This window comes from Heteronotia binoei, chromosome 1, assembly GCF_032191835.1.
Source record: "Heteronotia binoei isolate CCM8104 ecotype False Entrance Well chromosome 1, APGP_CSIRO_Hbin_v1, whole genome shotgun sequence".
Taxonomy (NCBI): domain Eukaryota; kingdom Metazoa; phylum Chordata; class Lepidosauria; order Squamata; family Gekkonidae; genus Heteronotia; species Heteronotia binoei.
The window spans coordinates 164,474,168-164,491,574 of NC_083223.1; the positions used below are offsets into that span (position 1 = coordinate 164,474,168).

At 42.4% G+C, this 17,407-nt stretch overlaps 1 protein-coding gene across 10 annotated transcripts in view; it reads right to left on the reverse strand.

The window, feature by feature from the left end:
• Positions 1–17,407, reverse strand: part of CEP170 (centrosomal protein 170) — a 150,946-nt gene that overhangs the window by 105,394 nt on the left and 28,145 nt on the right. For all 10 annotated transcript variants that reach the window (XM_060243602.1, XM_060243583.1, XM_060243591.1 and 7 more), the window contains exon 2: positions 10,181–10,326. In XM_060243602.1, coding sequence (XP_060099585.1) covers positions 10,181–10,285 — 105 coding nt within the window. In that variant the 5' untranslated portion in view covers positions 10,286–10,326. The remainder of the gene's footprint in view (positions 1–10,180; positions 10,327–17,407) is intronic.

The following is a 17,407-nucleotide window of genomic DNA, read 5'->3' on the forward strand; positions in this document are numbered from 1 at the left end:
TCAGCCCCCGCTTAGAGATTTCCCATAAAAAATAATGGGACCAAAAAATATAGGATCTCCCCTCCCCCCCCCCCAAAAAAAACCCTGATCCGATTATCATAATAGTATTTGGAACCTGGTAATACCAATATTTTTCAGCTCCAATACATCTGATCAAAAAATGCCCCCCCTCTTTTTTTGTTATGCACCTGTACATGTGCCATCACACACATGAACAGAGGAAGTTGCTTACTATGAACTAAATTATCATTATGATGTTTTATGAGCTGGAACACTTTGGCAGCCATAAGAAATTTTTGGGATAGCATCCTTGGAGGAGGGGGCAAAAATAAATGAAAATAATTATGGAGCTTCTAAATTGTTCAATTACTATGATCCATCATATGAAATAATGTTTGAACTAAGTGATCAGTTTGGATCCCACAGATGTGCTAACTTAAGTTACCCTTGTCTCAAGAATCCTCTACTGAGGATGATGTTGGCCTTTGTAAACAAAATGTCCTGTGACACAGGGACTGCAATGAGCGGGGGGACCTGGGCAAGTTTGCCACAAGCAAGCCTTGAGACAAGTTGGCTTCACTTGCACAACAGGAAAAGCAGTAGCCAGTTCTGCACAATTCTACTTCCTCATTGCATCATTCCGTGTTGTATGGCACTTTGCAAAGGTTAAGGCACCACTCTGAACAGAGTTTTTTGGGGGAATGGGAAAGATGAGAAAGCAGCAAGTACTTAGAATTTTGAAACTAAGGAGTAACCAGCTGATCAAGAACAAGTTTTGAAACAACATTCTATTTTTTACTTGTAAAATTCCAATTTTAAATCTTGCTAAAGCAAAGTCTTGAAGGAGACACCCTTAAATACAGAATTTAAAAGTATAATTTTCATGCAGATTTAAAATTTATTAAAGTTATAACAGAAGACAAAGCACTGCTACTTAAAATATTTAGAATACATCAACAATTCATTGTTTATCTGAACAAAGAATGGCACATGATATAACAACATAAGAACAATTAAGCTTGACTTCAAATGTTAAGATTCTTGAATTAGTCCTAGCTTAGTTTCTCAGGTCTTCATTTAATGCACCTTGATGTACCTCAAATGTTATCCTCAGACAAGAGCATGGCATGCCTAAAGCTGAACTAAATATATGGGAAACTGCAATCTTTTGCTGGTTTAGAGTTCACTTTGACCCAAAAGGCTTAATGCCATGGTTGCTAGCCTCTGTCCCCTACCCTACATGGTCTCTAAAGATAATTGAGAAAATAAAACAAATAAAACAAATAGGTCTGGATCCAGAAGTCTTGTTTGACATGGAATTAACAAAGGCAAAAAAACTGGTTATCTGGAGATTAACTGATATAGGAGCCCAAAATTATGAGGAGTTGCTCCCCTTAAGCTATAAGAGTCTGAGGAAGGACTTGAATTTTGCATCATCCTCTTATCTTTCGGACATTACTCATACAGATGGGCTTTTCCAAGAGCCTGCTTTAACACCTGTCCTTCTGCCATTTTAAGTGGTAGATTTTCCAACTTGCCTATCCAACAGGGCTGTTGCCCTTGTTAGAGTAATGCAATTGAGACTATCACACATATACTTTTACATTGTAACCTCTATCAGGATGAGAGATGTCAAATACTTATCCCATTACTTTCTAAATTCAAACCCTTGCAAGACTATATTGACCTCAGACCTGAAATATTGCAGACATTCTTGTTAAGGGATAGTCAGAAACGCGTAACACATGCAGTAGCAAAATTCTATGCATTAGCTCTTAGGAAAAAGAATTGTATGATCAAGGGAATGTAATTGATTTAGAGCTTATTTTATGTATTTCTAAAAATCTGCTTTCTACTTGCTTCAAACTGGCCGGTCCTTAGACCATAATAAAGAATTGAAGAATTGAAGAACATAAGAGAATTCATGTTGGATCAGGCCAATGGCCCATCCAGTCCAACATTCTGTGTCACACAGTGGCCAAAAAAACTCAGGTGCCATCATGAAGTCCATTAGTGGGGCCAGGACACTAGAAGCCCTCACACTGTTGCCCCTCCCAAGCACCAAGAATACTGAGCATCACTTGCCTCAGACAAGAGTGTTCCAACAATATGCTGTGGTTAATAGCCACTGATTGCTATTAAACGCTCCATATGTTTATCCAATCCACTCTTGCTATGCTTGTAGCTGCCACCACCTCCTGTAGTAGTGGATTCTACGTGTTAATCACCCTTTGGGTGAAGAAATACTTCCTTTATCAGTTCTAACCCGACTGCTCGCCAATTTCATTGAGTGCCCCAGAGTTCTTGCATTGTGAGAAAGGGAGAAAAGTACTTCTTTCTCTACTTTTTCTATCCCATGCATAATCTTGTGAACCTTTATCATGTCACCCCTTAGTTGACATTTCTCCAAGCTAAAGAGCCCCAAGTGTTTTAACCATGGCTCGTTTTGTAGAGAAAGTCCAGGAGGAACTCATTGGCATATTAGGCCACACCCCCTGACATAACCATTGTTTCACACAGGGCTTTTTTGTACAGGAACTCATTTGTATATTAAGCCACACCTCATGGTGCCAAAACAGCCGAAACTGCATTCCTGTGCATTCCTGCTAAAAACCCTCTGGTTTTAACCTTTCTTCATAGGGAAAGAGTTCCAGCCCTTTAATCCTTCTAGTTGCCCTTTTCTGCACTTTTTCCAAAGCTATAATATCTTTTTTGAGGTGTGGTGACCAAAATTGTACTCCAAATGAGGCCACACCATCGACTTATACAGGGGCATTATGATACTGGCTGATTTGTACCCTTCCTAAAAATTACCCTTCCTAATAATTCCCAGTACAGCGTTGGCATTTTTTATTGCAGTCGCACACTGTCTCGACATTTTCAGTGAGTTATCTACAACAACCCCAAGATCTCTCTCTTGGTCAGTCTCTGCCAGTTCACACCCCATCAACTTGTATTTATAGTTAGGATTTTTGGCCCCAATGTGCATTACCTTGTACTTGGCCACGTTGAACCCCATTTCCCATGTTGACGCCCACTTCCCCCAAGCCTTTGGAGTGCCTCACAATCCTCTCTGGTTCTCACCACCCTGAACAATTTAGTGTCATTCGCAAACTTAGCCACTTCACTGCTTACTCCAAACTCCAAATCATTAATGAAACAAGTTAAATAGCAAATATAGATACAGTTAGCAAAATACCAAGTGTGTTAGTATTGGACAATTTAATATGTGATTTATACTAATACTATGAATTAGTATACAGCAAGATGCTCAGAGTAAACCCTAAGCAATCTGCAGCTACAGCAACTGCTATGACCCCTGTGATGCTCACAGAGGTAAGATGCCTAATATACAAGAAGCAATCAAATGCCCATGCAGAACAAGAATGTATTAAAATACATATCTTCATTTTTAAAAAGAATTTAAAAGCAAGTCTTAGTACACAAGTGCTAAACAAGGGCAGAAATTCAATCCTAAAACATTAAAGTCCATAACTCTGTTCCATTAACGACAATTATTTTTATGGGAAAAGGACAAATCACTTGCATGGTGAAAGGCTCCATGCTCTGGAGTAGAAGAATTGCAGATTTATACCCCCCCCTCTCTGAATCAGAGACTCAGAGCAGCTTACAATCTCCTATATCTTCTCCCCCCACAACAAACACCCTGTGAGGTGGGTGAGAGGGCTCTCATAATAGCTGCCCTTTCAACGACAACTCCTGCCAGAGCTATGGCTAACCCAAGGCCATTCCAGCAGCTGCAAGTGGAGGAGTGGGGAATCAAACCCGGTTCTCCCAGATAAGAGTCCACACACTTAACCACTACACCAAACTGGCTCAGTAAAGTGCTGCAGCTAGTGAAATGGAGCTACAGTATCCATCATTACTTCCTACGTGCAAGACTCACACATTTTGAAGTAAAAGCTAACAGAAATAAAAGTTACTGATCATGTTGTACCAGTCTTCAACTGTTCATTTTAATTTCTGTTAAATAGTCAGAGATAAGACACGTCACAAAATACATTAAAAGATGAAATGCATACCTTAGGCTTAAAACAGGTATTTATCATCCAATCAACTCTAAGACAGCAACAGACAGATTTCCACTAAATGCATCTGCAGATGCAACTCTGTACACTTTCAGCTTCTCCAACAATTCCTCAAGAGCCACTTGTGGTGGGGGTAGGATGCAGCAAGAAAGGGAACTGGTCCAAACTGACAAGCTGAGTAAGGTAACAGGAGCTGGAGAGTCTCTAGTTCAGAATGACTCATCCCAAAGGGATGATAGGATACACACTCAGTATGATACAATTGGGAGTGTGACAGAACATGACAGTAAGAATAGGCTTGTAAAGGAGGGCCATGAGTGGAGACCAAGGGCTGATTGAGGTTAGGATCACTGGAAAGGGAAACATGAACAGTGTCTATAGGCCAATGCTAGAAGTCTCCAAATAAAGATGGGAAAGTTGGTGTGCTTGGTACTAAATGGTAATTTAGATATAGCGGAGGTTTCAGAAACAGGGTAGAATGGGACATCTATATAAACTCTATGTACAGGGCAGAAAGATACATGTTACTTTGTATATTAGTGGGCAGAGTCAAATAAGCTAAAAACATTAGAGGAATAAACTTCCTCATGGAATCACTATGAGTGAAAAACTGGAACCCAAGAGTTACTTGAAAGTGGAGACGTGCTATTATTCCCCTTAGATCCAACATTTTAACCTGACCTTGAGATGGAGAAGGACATAAGGGAGGTGACTAAAGAAGAAAATGTTGGAATATAGCATGACCTTAACTACCCTCAGACTGACTGGGAAAAATGTACTGTGCACAGGAACAGTTGTCCATGGAGCTGACCAGAGGCACATTGATTTGGTTCTGGGTGGGGCTCAAGACCTTGTGCAAGATGTAGATATTGTTGCACCAGCTGGGTACTGTTAGAGAAATTGCTGTGGATCTCTTCTTAGATGGGGGAATTAGCAGAGGAGACCCTGGCAGAGCATAGGAGAGATCTTTTGCCAATTTATGGAGGTGCAGTTTCAAACAGAAAACTCCAGACTAAATATATTTTAAAATGTTTACTTAGAAAAATATATAAAAATACAATCACACATTCAAACAAGGTAGAGAATTCATACAACAACCAAACATTCATAACAAGAGGCTAGGAAATAAGGGAGTGAGGAATAGAGAGTCTTAGGGATATTTGCAGAGGTAGGGGTGATATGACATTGTCCATGGATCCTTGAAGCAGAAGGCATGAAGGTGGAGAGTGGCCTAAACAGCGTTTAGGAGTGCAAGTCTGTGGTAGGGTAAGACAAGACACACTGAACTGCAATGTGCTGGCCTTGATGTAACAAGATTTGTGCCCTCAGGTAATGAGGTCATGTGATCTGTGACACTGCAGTTATGCCAGTACATGTGACTCCTATGTCACCAAAAAGGGGCGGACAGAGGGATGTTCCCAGAAGCTTGATAAGGATTAGTGAGTAATAATGGGTTTACCTACTGAAAAAACCTTAAACAAAGAAAAGGAATTGGTCAGTTTAGAGCCACATATTGTATTCTACTGTAACACCATAGCTAACACAACGGGGTTGTCCTGCATGATTGACTTTAAGACCTTAGCAACAGTTACTTCCTTGGGCTAATTCTTTGTTTCCAGCGATCTTCTCAACGGCTGACAGAAACAAACCTTTGCTATGTGCGAGTGTCATAGCAAACTCTTTTGTTTGACTGTGGGCTTCTTGTTTGCATCTGGCCTGACACACCCAGCCTATGTGCTCACCCTCATGGTGACCGAACAAGATAGAGTCAGGGTCCTCTTCATCATGGCTTCTGCTGAAAACTGTTCTTATAGGCTGTCTTCCTTGGACAGAAGTGCAGTTGTATTCTGCATGGCTTGGCAGCTCCTTGGGGAAGCCTGATCTGAAATCCTTCTATGCAGGGGGATGCCTAGTCACAGCAATGTCATGAACAAGCAGGGAGGCCTCTCAGTTAAGCTGGAGTGTTTGCTGTTTAGCCCCACAGAGTAAAATGTCCATATTGAAGCTGGCAGAGTTGCCAAATGCTTAAGACCACAAGGAATCCACTGCCTATAGACAATAGGCAAGTGGGTATGTGTCATTAATGTCCACAGATGTAGTTTGCCTGTGTTCACACAATATAAGTTCATAACAAAGAGTCCTGTATCCCTGACATTAGGCCAGAGTAAACTCAGTACATTTAAAGATGGAGAAGGAGGCTCATGCTTACAGTACAGTGACCATAATACTATTAAGTTCCACATTCATGTCAATGGAGAATTTTCTGCAAAGTTCAAGACACTCAAATTTGATTTCAAAAGAAGAAATCTGGAAAACTCAAGAGAATAGGATCCATAGGGTAGGTCTGGAAGATATTTAAACCATACTATTTGAGGCCCAGACAGAATACATACAGGCAAAACAGCCTTTTTTAAAAGGGAAGGTTGTTGCTCTAACTGAAGGAGGGTGACTCCTAAAGGAATTAGGAAGTTTGAATATTTATATGATCCTGATTCTTTGAAAGAAGGTTAGGAATCACCTGCAAGATGTCCTCCTGCCTCAGAGGAAGAATGGCAGTTGCCCTGACATTTAGAGAGAAGGAATGGTTAGAACAGGGATTAATAAAGATGGAGAAGGAATAGGGTCAGAAGTGAATGAAAGTTTAAAGAATAGGGAAGATAATTAGCAAAGAGAAGAACTGCTGCTCATACACACACTATACCAGGGGTGGCTAAACTGTGGCTCAGGAGCCACATATGGCTCTTTCACACATACTGTGTGGCTCCTGAAGCTCCCACTGTCAGTCAGCCTGGAGAAAGCATTTGTCTCTTTAAATTACTTCTCCAAGCCAAACCAGACAGCAGCTTGGAGAATGCATTTAAAGTTAAAATTGTTTTCTTTCCACCTCTCCCTGTCTCTATCTATTTTCCTTCCTTCCTGCCCTCAAACATCTGGTGTTCATGTCTTGCAGCTCTCAAGCATCTGATGTTTATTCTATATGGCTCCCATGTTAAGCAAGTTTGGCCACCCCTGCACTATACTAAGGTAATAGGATTAGGAAAAGCCTATCCTAGGTGCTCTTCCTACAGAAGCATGAAAAGAACTGAGGTGAGGCTTCTAACAGGAAGTAGAAAAAACGTAGTTCATCAGTGGCTATTAGCCACCACGTACAGATGGAACTCTCTGTCTGAGGCAAGTGATACTCTGTATTCTTGGTGCAGGGGGGACAACAGTGGGAGGGTTTCTAGTGTCCTGGCTCCACTGGTGGACTTTCTGATGGCATCTGGGGTTTTTGGCCACTGTGTGAAAGAGTGGTGGACTGGATGGGCCACTGACCTGATCCAATGTTGCTTCTCTTATGTTCTTATGGAACTGGCAGCCCTATTTAGGACTGGCCCCAATGGGTACTCCCTCAGAGGCCTTTAGTGATACCTTTCAAACCAACACTCTTTCTCTGATAATGTTGGTCTGAAGCACGGGACTTCAATCTCTCTCTGTCTCTCGCTTCCCCTCCCTCCCTATCTATCTCTCTCTGTATCTGGCTTGCTGGTACAGGATGCCATTCCCCCTCCCCCCTCCAATTTCTGTCTGTTCCCCTTCCAGAGAAGGATAAGGAGGAGTCCTCAGTCAATTGAGAGAAAGCCTTCCCTCCTGTGAGCAAAAAGCCCCCTACTTTTCATACACATGGACATCATAGTCCTCCGTTTGGTTGCTATGCTGCCTGGAGATTCAACTCGCACACATCTGCCATAAAGTGGGGGTTTGCCTACCATAATATAAGGCTCTTATGTAAGCACCAACAGCCATAACTTTGCAGCAGCACTCAGTGTCTTGGGAAGAGTGCTAGCCAGGAGGAAGGACAGGTTTCCAGTCGCTCCATGCGACCTCCATCTCCGCCGTTGCACAGAAGAAGCTACGCCACCAGGAGCTGTCCAAGCAAGCAGTTTTCAGCCTAAATCATAGAATCCCTGTGGGAAGGCTAACATCACTAGCGACTATCTTTCTGCAGCGCCAGACTCCATAACAGCAAAGCGAGTGGCTCACGTACTCCAGATGACACCTGGACATAGGGCAATCAAGCTCACCACAGGAGGGGGCACTGCCAGAATGCCTAAACCTTTGTCCCACGGAACCCAAAACAAAGGATGGTGCTAGCAGAGGAGCAACATCTTCACCTGAAAGCTAAGTATCTTTGTGTAGACCTGGTGTCACCTAGGTATCAATTTGGCTATCCATTATCACCTTTAGACATGTTTAACAGCTTTCAATCACCCTCACCCCAGAAGTTTTCCTCCCCATTAATGGTCCTTTCCTTTCCATTCCATTTTCCTTTCCATTAATGGTCATCCTGGAGCCTCCCACTTTGGCCCATTGTTACCTGGAAGTCCAATCAGGTAACCAGGGCCAAGTCCTCTCATTGGCCAGGTATGGGCACCCAATAAGGTGCCCCCAATAAACTGGCTATTGGCTACCACATAAGTCCTGTTTTTATGGTCACTGCGGAGCCTCCCCTTTTTCTGAGGTCATGCACCAGCTGACCACCTGTCATCCGTTCCTATACCTCACCTCCCCTCCCCTAAGGGCTCAGGGGAAGCATTATAACCTCTGATCCAACATTTTACACGTGTGTATCTAGCAGTACCCCATTCCCGCTGTTTAGATCCACCCCCGATTTCTGATCAGATGAGGGACCCCTCCCCCTTGTCCTCATTTTTTGCCATTGGAGCCTTCTTTGAAGACTACGATTGGTAATTATCACCCTGTTTGTACATCCTTGTGTTATCTCTGAATTTCTTTCTATTTTTATTAGGACTGTATGTGTGTTGTATGTATTCATTACCTTGTATGTGTGTTCTATATTTTTCTAAAATAAAGTTTTGATGGTTTCTCTTAATTAGTGTCCCTGGTAAATTTAAGCAATAATTTCTGGACGTGAATCCTGTATACATAGATTCTAGATCCTTATTAAGCCAAGGGTGCCCACTATCAATTCCCCAGCCTCTTTCGAGGGCATTTTGGCTTACACTCCGCCTCCCTCAACCAGTCGAGGGAAGACTTTCTTTCTCTCCTCTGCAAAGCAGAGTGACAGGTGGCTTAGCCAATGGGAGAGTAGTGAGAGCCATAAACTGCCAGAACCAGCCTTTGGCTGACAGAAGCAGAATGACTGGCTAGCAACAGCCACTTGGGTGGGAGAGAGGAGTGAAGTAAACCAATGAGTTCTCCCTCAAAGGCCATGGCATAAAAGGACTTTAAAAGGCCTCCCCCACTATCTTTTACTGGAAGAACCAAGCTTGGTTGCTTTTTACTGAGAGAAGCAAGGTTAGTTGCCTAGCAGCAGCCACTGCTTAGCAGTTTCGCCAGAGGTCCAATCCTCATCTGTCTTGGGGCCAGTAGTGGGTAGGAGACAGCAGAGTCAGTCAGTGCAATGCAAGAGCAGTTGATTGATGATTTGACAGGCCAAAGGTTGATGCACCACAGTCCCAACCAATGAGGGAGCTTAGATTTGCCGAGATGAAACAGCTTTTATTTATATAGGATATAGGATAGGATTATCTTTTCCTTAAAGATGCATTATGTAAGAATTAAATGTTTAGCCTATATAGCCCTTGCTACCATGTCGTAAGAATATGCTTGGCATACTCCCAGACTGCCTGCCTTTATCAGTTGATGTTTGCTATTTTAATGTAAGACACTGCTTTAAGGATACTTTATTTCAGAACAAGAATCATGAGAAACCTAACACAAATGAGTTCCTCCTGGTCTTTTCTCCCACAAAAAGCCCTGTGTGAAACAATGGTGCCATCAGGGGAAGTGGCCTAATAGGCAAATAAGTTCCTGCTGGGCTTTTTCTACAAAATAGCCCTAAGTTGGTCTGGAGAATTGCCCTGTGGATAGGAAGTATATTTCCACTCTCACTGCTTCAATGGAAATCCTCAGCTGGTTAAATAAATTACAGTTTAGTAAGGTGCAGAGATTTATCTATTCCAAGTAATTAATACTGTACAGTACACTAGCCCTATTCTTCTACATGGAAGACAGATGAATAACTAAATTACTAATGAATTAAATTAAGGGGTGCTAAATACTTAATGGTAAAAAATAAATGTCCTCAAAACATTCAAGATTTACAACTGGAGAACCGACAATATTACCTGCAACATCAGTTCACAGTCATCTCTTCCAACAAAAATCATCTCTCGTGGTAGCCTGTGGCGGGTGCCTCCACTGCTCACCAAAAACCAGGATGTTAAGCTCATTTTCTGCTTATGTGATAAATCCTTGGGAAGGCTACGTCATTCTGCAGCAAGACAAAAAGACAGAGAAAAAAGTCTGCCAGTTATACTTCCGCCCTTACTCCTACTAACTATTAAGTGCTGATGGAATTCCTGTACTAACTAGGCATCATAAAACAACAGACATGATTTTAAATTTACAAAGTTCTAAAACCATTTCACAAATGACTTTTTTAAAAACAGATTTAAGGACACACACACAAACACACCATTGTGCATGAAGACTGCAGATCTATTTTGTCACATGTTAGATACTGGAAAACCATGGCATTTCTGGATTAATGCAAATTGTACAAAATCAGATGTTTTATCTTTACAAGTGACAGCATGCTTGAAAGTATACATTTTTTTGTCTGCCTGAGCTGGAAAAACATAATTTGTAAAGTAACACAGAAGCCTTCCAAAAAAACTACAGCATGTTTCAAGAAGAGATTGGTAACATTTTTCAGAATATAGTTTATTTAAAAACTTACACTCTGAATACTGGTTTTACATGGATTCCTAAAGTCTTTTATAAGGGGAGCTACTGCATAAATTACTTTGCTCTGGGGCCATTTTTCCTGTGCTGAAACAAAAATGTGTGAGCTGGAGGCTAAAAAATTGTGAGCTAGCTCACTAACTCAGCTTAGAGGGAACGCTGCTTGTATGATATTATATATATATATATATTCACACTTGTGAAGATCTGGAATAGTGCTTTAGTGTCACTAGCAAAGCACAGGGCACACATGCATGTAGCCTACCTGGAAGGTGCCACTTCTCACAAATGGTGCCTCTGTGGTGCTGCCTTCCGTGTGCTTAACAAACATTGTGTATGCTCCTGGGGCACTCATATGAGAGCCTTGATAAAGCTGATTAAGCTCCTCAGTCAGTAAGGAAACACAACAGCTTTTTTTAAAAAGTGTCTTACTATATAGTTTCAAATGCTTGGGATATTTCTGAACACTTAACAAAATTACCATGAAATTACTTAACAGGCGTTGCTTGCACTTGTCACTACATATATAAAACAAAACAGCCTATTGAAATTCACAATCCATTTTCAGTACTGAAAGATACAGAGCTATGAAAATAAATTTTATATTATGGCCCCCTTCTGTGTTCACTCTCTATGGAAGCACCCAGGAGTCAGTGGTAGCATGTGTCATTTGTTTGCAGAAAACAGTTCAATCTCCAGCAACAGTTGCTTAGACATACTTTTCAGCCTGAGACCCACGAGAGGTGCCACCACTAGTCACATTGTATTGATGTATCAAATGAAAATCTGTGGATTTATCATACCAACTTTTAAATGACTGCTCGGGAGGACAGACTCTTATGGCATTATATACATCTGAGAGCTTTCCTCTACCTAAACACTGCCCTCCTCAGACTTCACCACAAAATCTCCACGAATTTCCCAGCTTGGAGTTAGCAACTCTAGCCAGACTTGACCCCAATGAGTCCTCCCTCAAAGGTCAAAATAGGCCTGGTAAGGGCCCTGCACCCTCTTTCCCTGCCTTTTTCTAACAAAATCAAGCCTGGAATGCTGTGGTTGCCTAGCAACTGCCATTGAGGTGATCTACTTAAATTACAGGTGTTTTAAAAATTATTTTTGAATTTTAAAAACTTCTCTCTTTTGTTTTATATATGTAGTGACAAGTGCAAGCAACGCCTGTTAAGTAATTTCATGGTAATTTTGTTAAGTGTTCAGAAATATCCTAAGCATTTGAAACCCCAAATGTATTTTCTCCGATTTCACATTTTTCTTCAAACCTGGAATATTTTTCAGATTTGTGGAAAGATCCATCTTCTCTGATCACACTTCCAGTCACCAGATTTAAGTATCCTCAGATCTGGCCAACTTTGGTATAAGAACATATGATAAAACAAAAAATGATCTGATCGACCCAAAGGCATAAGGCAGGTTCATATGCATTAATTTTCTTTCAAGGCAGTTATATATGCAAATTTAACTATACAAGTCTTAGAAACATACAATTTCTGGGAATTTTGAAAATATGGAAAGAAATATTCCCCCACCCATGTCTTCAGAATGTCCAGAAATTATTCATCTCTAAATAAGTTTTCTTCCCATTCCTCCCACCACCTGAAAATACCAAAATTGTGGGAGGAAACGGAACTATCTAAATTTTACTAATTTAACAGTGTAACATAGTTGGAAAATAACGTTATACTATTCTGCCTATTTACAGAAATTTAAAGTATAAATAGCTTCATTCTTTTTAAGAAAAATTGAAAAGTATATCCATTTTTATTTATTTGTGTAATTTACTGTCCACTCTTCTCACAAGGACTCAAGATGTATTACACAAAATGAGTCAACTCAATCAACATGATGGGACAGTCAACAAATAATACAATTGGAATAAGGTTGTAGAACCAATCAGAACTCTAAAATCAAAACTGAAACAAAGCATAAATATTAACATGACAGATTAAATGATGTAAAAATTGCTACAGTAGAATCCTAATTTTTGGCAATCTACACACAGAGCATAACTACAATCCTTGATAATTTATCCAATTAACTCTCTGAATCATTTTGTACAATACAATCCTATTGTCTATGTAGAAAAGCCCTCTTGAATCATTCAGTTTTGCATAGCCTGCAGAAAACCAGTAGAGTGGCCTGACATCCTCAGGTAGGTCATTCTATAAGGTTGGGGCCACAACAGATGCCTGCAAAGAGAAAGTTACTGATTTGTCCATTTGCAGGCAGACACCTGCAGAGAGGACCCTGCTCAGATAATTGAAGCTGTTGTGGTGAGGCAAAGGGGGAATTGTCCAAGGTCAAGATGGGCATTGTATGTGATAGCTATTAACTTAAATTGAGCCCAGTAACTGATGGGCAGCCAAAAAGTGACTGCAGAATGTGTAAGAACATAAGAACATAAGAGAAGCCATGTTGGATCAGGCCAACGGCCCATCAAGTCCAACACTCTGTGTCACACAGTGGCAAAAAATGTTATATACACACATACACTGTGGCTAATAGCCACTGGTGGACCTGTGCTCCATACACTGTGGCTAATAGCCACTGATGGACCTGTGCTCCATATTTTTATCTAAACCCCTCTTGAAGGTGGCTATACTTGTGGCCGCCACCACCTCCTGTGGCAGTGAATTCCACATGTTAATCACCCTTTGGGTGAAGAAGTACTTCCTTTTATCCGTCTTAACCTGTCTGCTCAGCAATTTCATCGAATGCCCACGAGTTCTTGTATTGTGAGAAAGGGAGAAAAGTACTTCTTTCTCTACTTTCTCCATTCCATGCATTATCTTGTAAACCTCTATCATGTCACCCCGCAGTCGACGTTTCTCCAAGCTAAAGAGTCCCAAGCGTTTCAACCTTTCTTCATAGGGAAAGTGCTCCAGCCCTTTAATCATTCTAGTTGCCCTTCTCTGCACCTTCTCTAAAGCTATAATATCCTTTTTGAGGTGCGGCGACCAGAACTGCACACAGTACTCCAAATGAGACCGCACCATCGATTTATACAGGGGCATAATGATACTGGCTGATTTGTTTTCAATTCCCTTCCTAATAATTCCCAGCATGGCATTGGCCTTTTTTATTGCAAACGCACACTGTCTTGACACTTTCAGTGAGTTATCTATCATGACCCCAAGATCTCTCTCTTGATCAGTCTCTGCCAGTTCACACCCCATCAACTTGTATTTGTAGCTGGGATTCTTAGCCCCAATGTGCATTACTTTGCACTTGGCCACATTGAACCGCATCTGCCACGTTGACGCCCACTCACCCAGCCTCAACAGATCCCTTTGGAGTTCCTCACAATCCTCTCTGGTTCTCACCACCCTGAACAATTTAGTGTCATCCGCAAACTTGGCCACTTCACTGCTCACTCCCAACTCTAAATCATTTATGAACAAGTTAAAAAGCATGGGACCCAGTACCGAGCCCTGCGGCACCCCACTGCTTACCGTCCTCCACTGCGAAGACTGCCCATTTATACTCACTCTCTGCTTCCTATTACTCAGCCAGTTTTTGATCCACAAGAGGACCTGTCCTTTTACTCCATGATTCTCAAGCTTTCTAAGGAGCCTTTGATGAGGAACTTTATCAAAAGCTTTCTGGAAGTGTACTCTGTCTATCTCCTGCTACTAGCTGAGCTGTGGCATTCTGAATTGACTCTGAAGGGAGACCAATGTACAGTGCATTACTGTATTCCACTCTCGCTGTTAGTGTGGCAAAGATCCAGGTGGCCAGGTCAGCCACATTAAGGTAAGATGCCATCTTTCAGGCTAGGTTGAGCTGAGTTGAGTTGAGTTTTTTTAGCTGCATTAAATTGCTTCTCCAGCAGTAATGTTGGGTTCAGTATAGCCCCAGGGCTCTTAAGTGAGTCAGCAAGGGTCAGATGAATTCCATCAAATATGGGGCACACAATGTCTTTCAAGATCGCTGCATTCCCAACCAGCATTACTTTGGTGTTTTAAGGGTTTAGTTTCAATGCTCTTAGCTACAGCAGCCAGGCAGTTATTGAGGGCCTCTATCACTAGGGAATCTGGATAAGGATATATAGAGTAGGGCAGGGGTGGGGAACCTTCGTCCCAAGGGCCGTATATGGCCCTCGAGGTCACTTGGTGTGGCCCTCGGGGATTGCTGGACCAAACTGAGCCATGTGGCAGCCTCTCTGGGGCCTGGCTGGCCAGGGAGGATTGTGGGACCCAGCTGCACTGTACAGTGGCCTCCCCAGGGCCAGACAGGGATCACAGAGCCCAAATGTACTGTGCGGCAGCCTCCCTGGGGCCTGGCTGGCCAGCCAGAATTACTGCAGGGCCTGGAAAAGTTACTGTCACACTTCAGTTTGCAATGATTATCCCAGATGGTGTAGCTTAAGCTAATGTGTGTGACCTCATATGCTAATATTAGGGGATGTGGTCTAATATGCTACTGAGTTCCTGCTCAGCTTTTTCTACAAAAAAGCCCTGGACCTATGCATTTGCTTAGGGTGGCGAGCCAGGTGTGTGTGCGTGTGCCAGATTAGGCTCTCCCCACATGACTTCAAATAGAAAAACAATTATTTGCATTAATTTTGCTGGCCTGAATCATTCTCCCTCAGCAGAGCACTATTTTTTAAGTTGATAATTTTTTATGGCCTGTGAATGATGTTATAAATATCCACATGGCCCTTGGCAGAAAAAAGGTCCCCAACCCCTAGAGTAGGGTATCAACTGCATACTGTGACAATGAACCTCAAAGCTACAAATAATTTATCCTAACATTGAAAGACACAGGGACTAGAACTGAGGCCTGTGGAACTGCTGTATTCTGTGCTATTGTAGCAGATGTATCTTGCTTTCTGCCACTTGAGAGTTAAAGAGGGAAAGCGGAAGCAGAAAACAAATGCCGTAGTAAGCAAAATAAAACACAATATTCAGAAAGAAACTCTCATATGTTCAAAATAAATAGTATTACCAAAATATCTGGATATTAAGTTAACCTTTAAAATTGAAAACACTGAACCCTTTAAAAATACATAGGGATTATTTTATATTCTAATAGCCACTCATGGCCTTGATCTATTGATAGCTAAATCTGAAGATCAGGGCCATGTGGAAACTAAAAAGATGTGCACAAAAATTATACTAATAAAAAAATGCATATGAGATTTAAATCACCCCCCACACACACACACAAAAACACAATTGTGTTTTCTGTGCACATGCAGACAATTGACTTCAGAAAGTGGCTTTAGCTGGCTGCTGTGATGGAGGAGGACTTCAACTGCAGCTCTAAGCCCAGTAGCAGTGGACACTGGCAACCACTGCAGGGGGCCTGGTGACAGAGGACACTGGCAGCTGTTGGGGGCTAGCAGTTGATGCAGGCTCAGCTGCAGCAGCAGATGCTGACAGGTGCCACAGATCTAGGTACTTTGGCAGTGGATGTGGGCCTGGCATTGGGAGATGTAGATGCCAGCAGCCACTCCAAGTCCTAGCACTGTGACGGCAGATGCCAGCACTGCTGTGGGCCCAGGGATGGCAGTGGATGCTGGACGTCAGGCTCAAGGTTTCTTGTGGAGCCTGAAGCCTCAACAGCTCACTAACAGAGGATATGGGATTCCCCTGAGTCTTATGGCCCCACCTCTTGTCTATATACTATTAATTTAAGGTTTAGGTTTATTGGATTTATATCCCGTCCTTCTCAGGGCAGCTCACAACCAGTAAGATAAGAACAATAGAACTGAACAATTAAACAATTAAAGCTGTTAAGAACAATTAAAACAGTCTGGTGGTAATCATATAATGATATTTTCTTGCTTCAGATGGCGTTCAGTATATATTAAATGTATCAGTCACACCATATCAATCCTTCCATGTCAATTAAAGGCCTGCCGGAATAGAGTTGTCTTTCAGGCCTTGCGGAACTGGGCGAGGTCCCGCAAGGCCCTAACTTCTGGCAGTTGATTCCACCAACAGGGGGCAGTGATTGAGAAGGCCCTCTCTCTGGTGGACTTTAGCCTCCCTCGGCCCGGGGATCGCCAATAGATTTTTCATCCCAGATCTAAGTACCCTCTGGGGAATGTGTGGGGAGAGATGGTCCCTAAGATAAGCAGGTCCTCGGCCATATAGGGCTTTAAAGGTAATAACCAGCACCTTGTAGTGAATCCGGTATAGTATTGGCAGCCAGTGCAGTTCCCGCAGCCTTGGCTGTATGTGCTCCCACTTGGGGAGCCCCAATAACAGCCTGGCCGCCGCATTCTGCACTAGCTGCAGTTTCTGGGTTCGAGACAGGGGCAGCCCCATGTAGAGGGCATTACAGTAGTCCAATCTCAAGGTGACTGTTGCATGGATCACAGTTGCGAAGTCACCACTCTTGAGAAAGGGAACCAACTGCCTCACCTGCCTGAGATGGGAAAAGGTGGATTTGGCAATGGCTGCTATCTGGGCCTCCATTGTCAAGGAAGGCTTCAGCAGCACCCCCAAGCTTCTGACTCTGGACGCCATTGTCAGCGGCACCCCAACAAAAGCTGGTAAGGGAATTTCCCTGCCTGGACCACAACCAAGGCAAAGGACCTCCGTCTTCATCAGCTTCAGCTGACTCAGCCTGAGCTATCCTGCCAC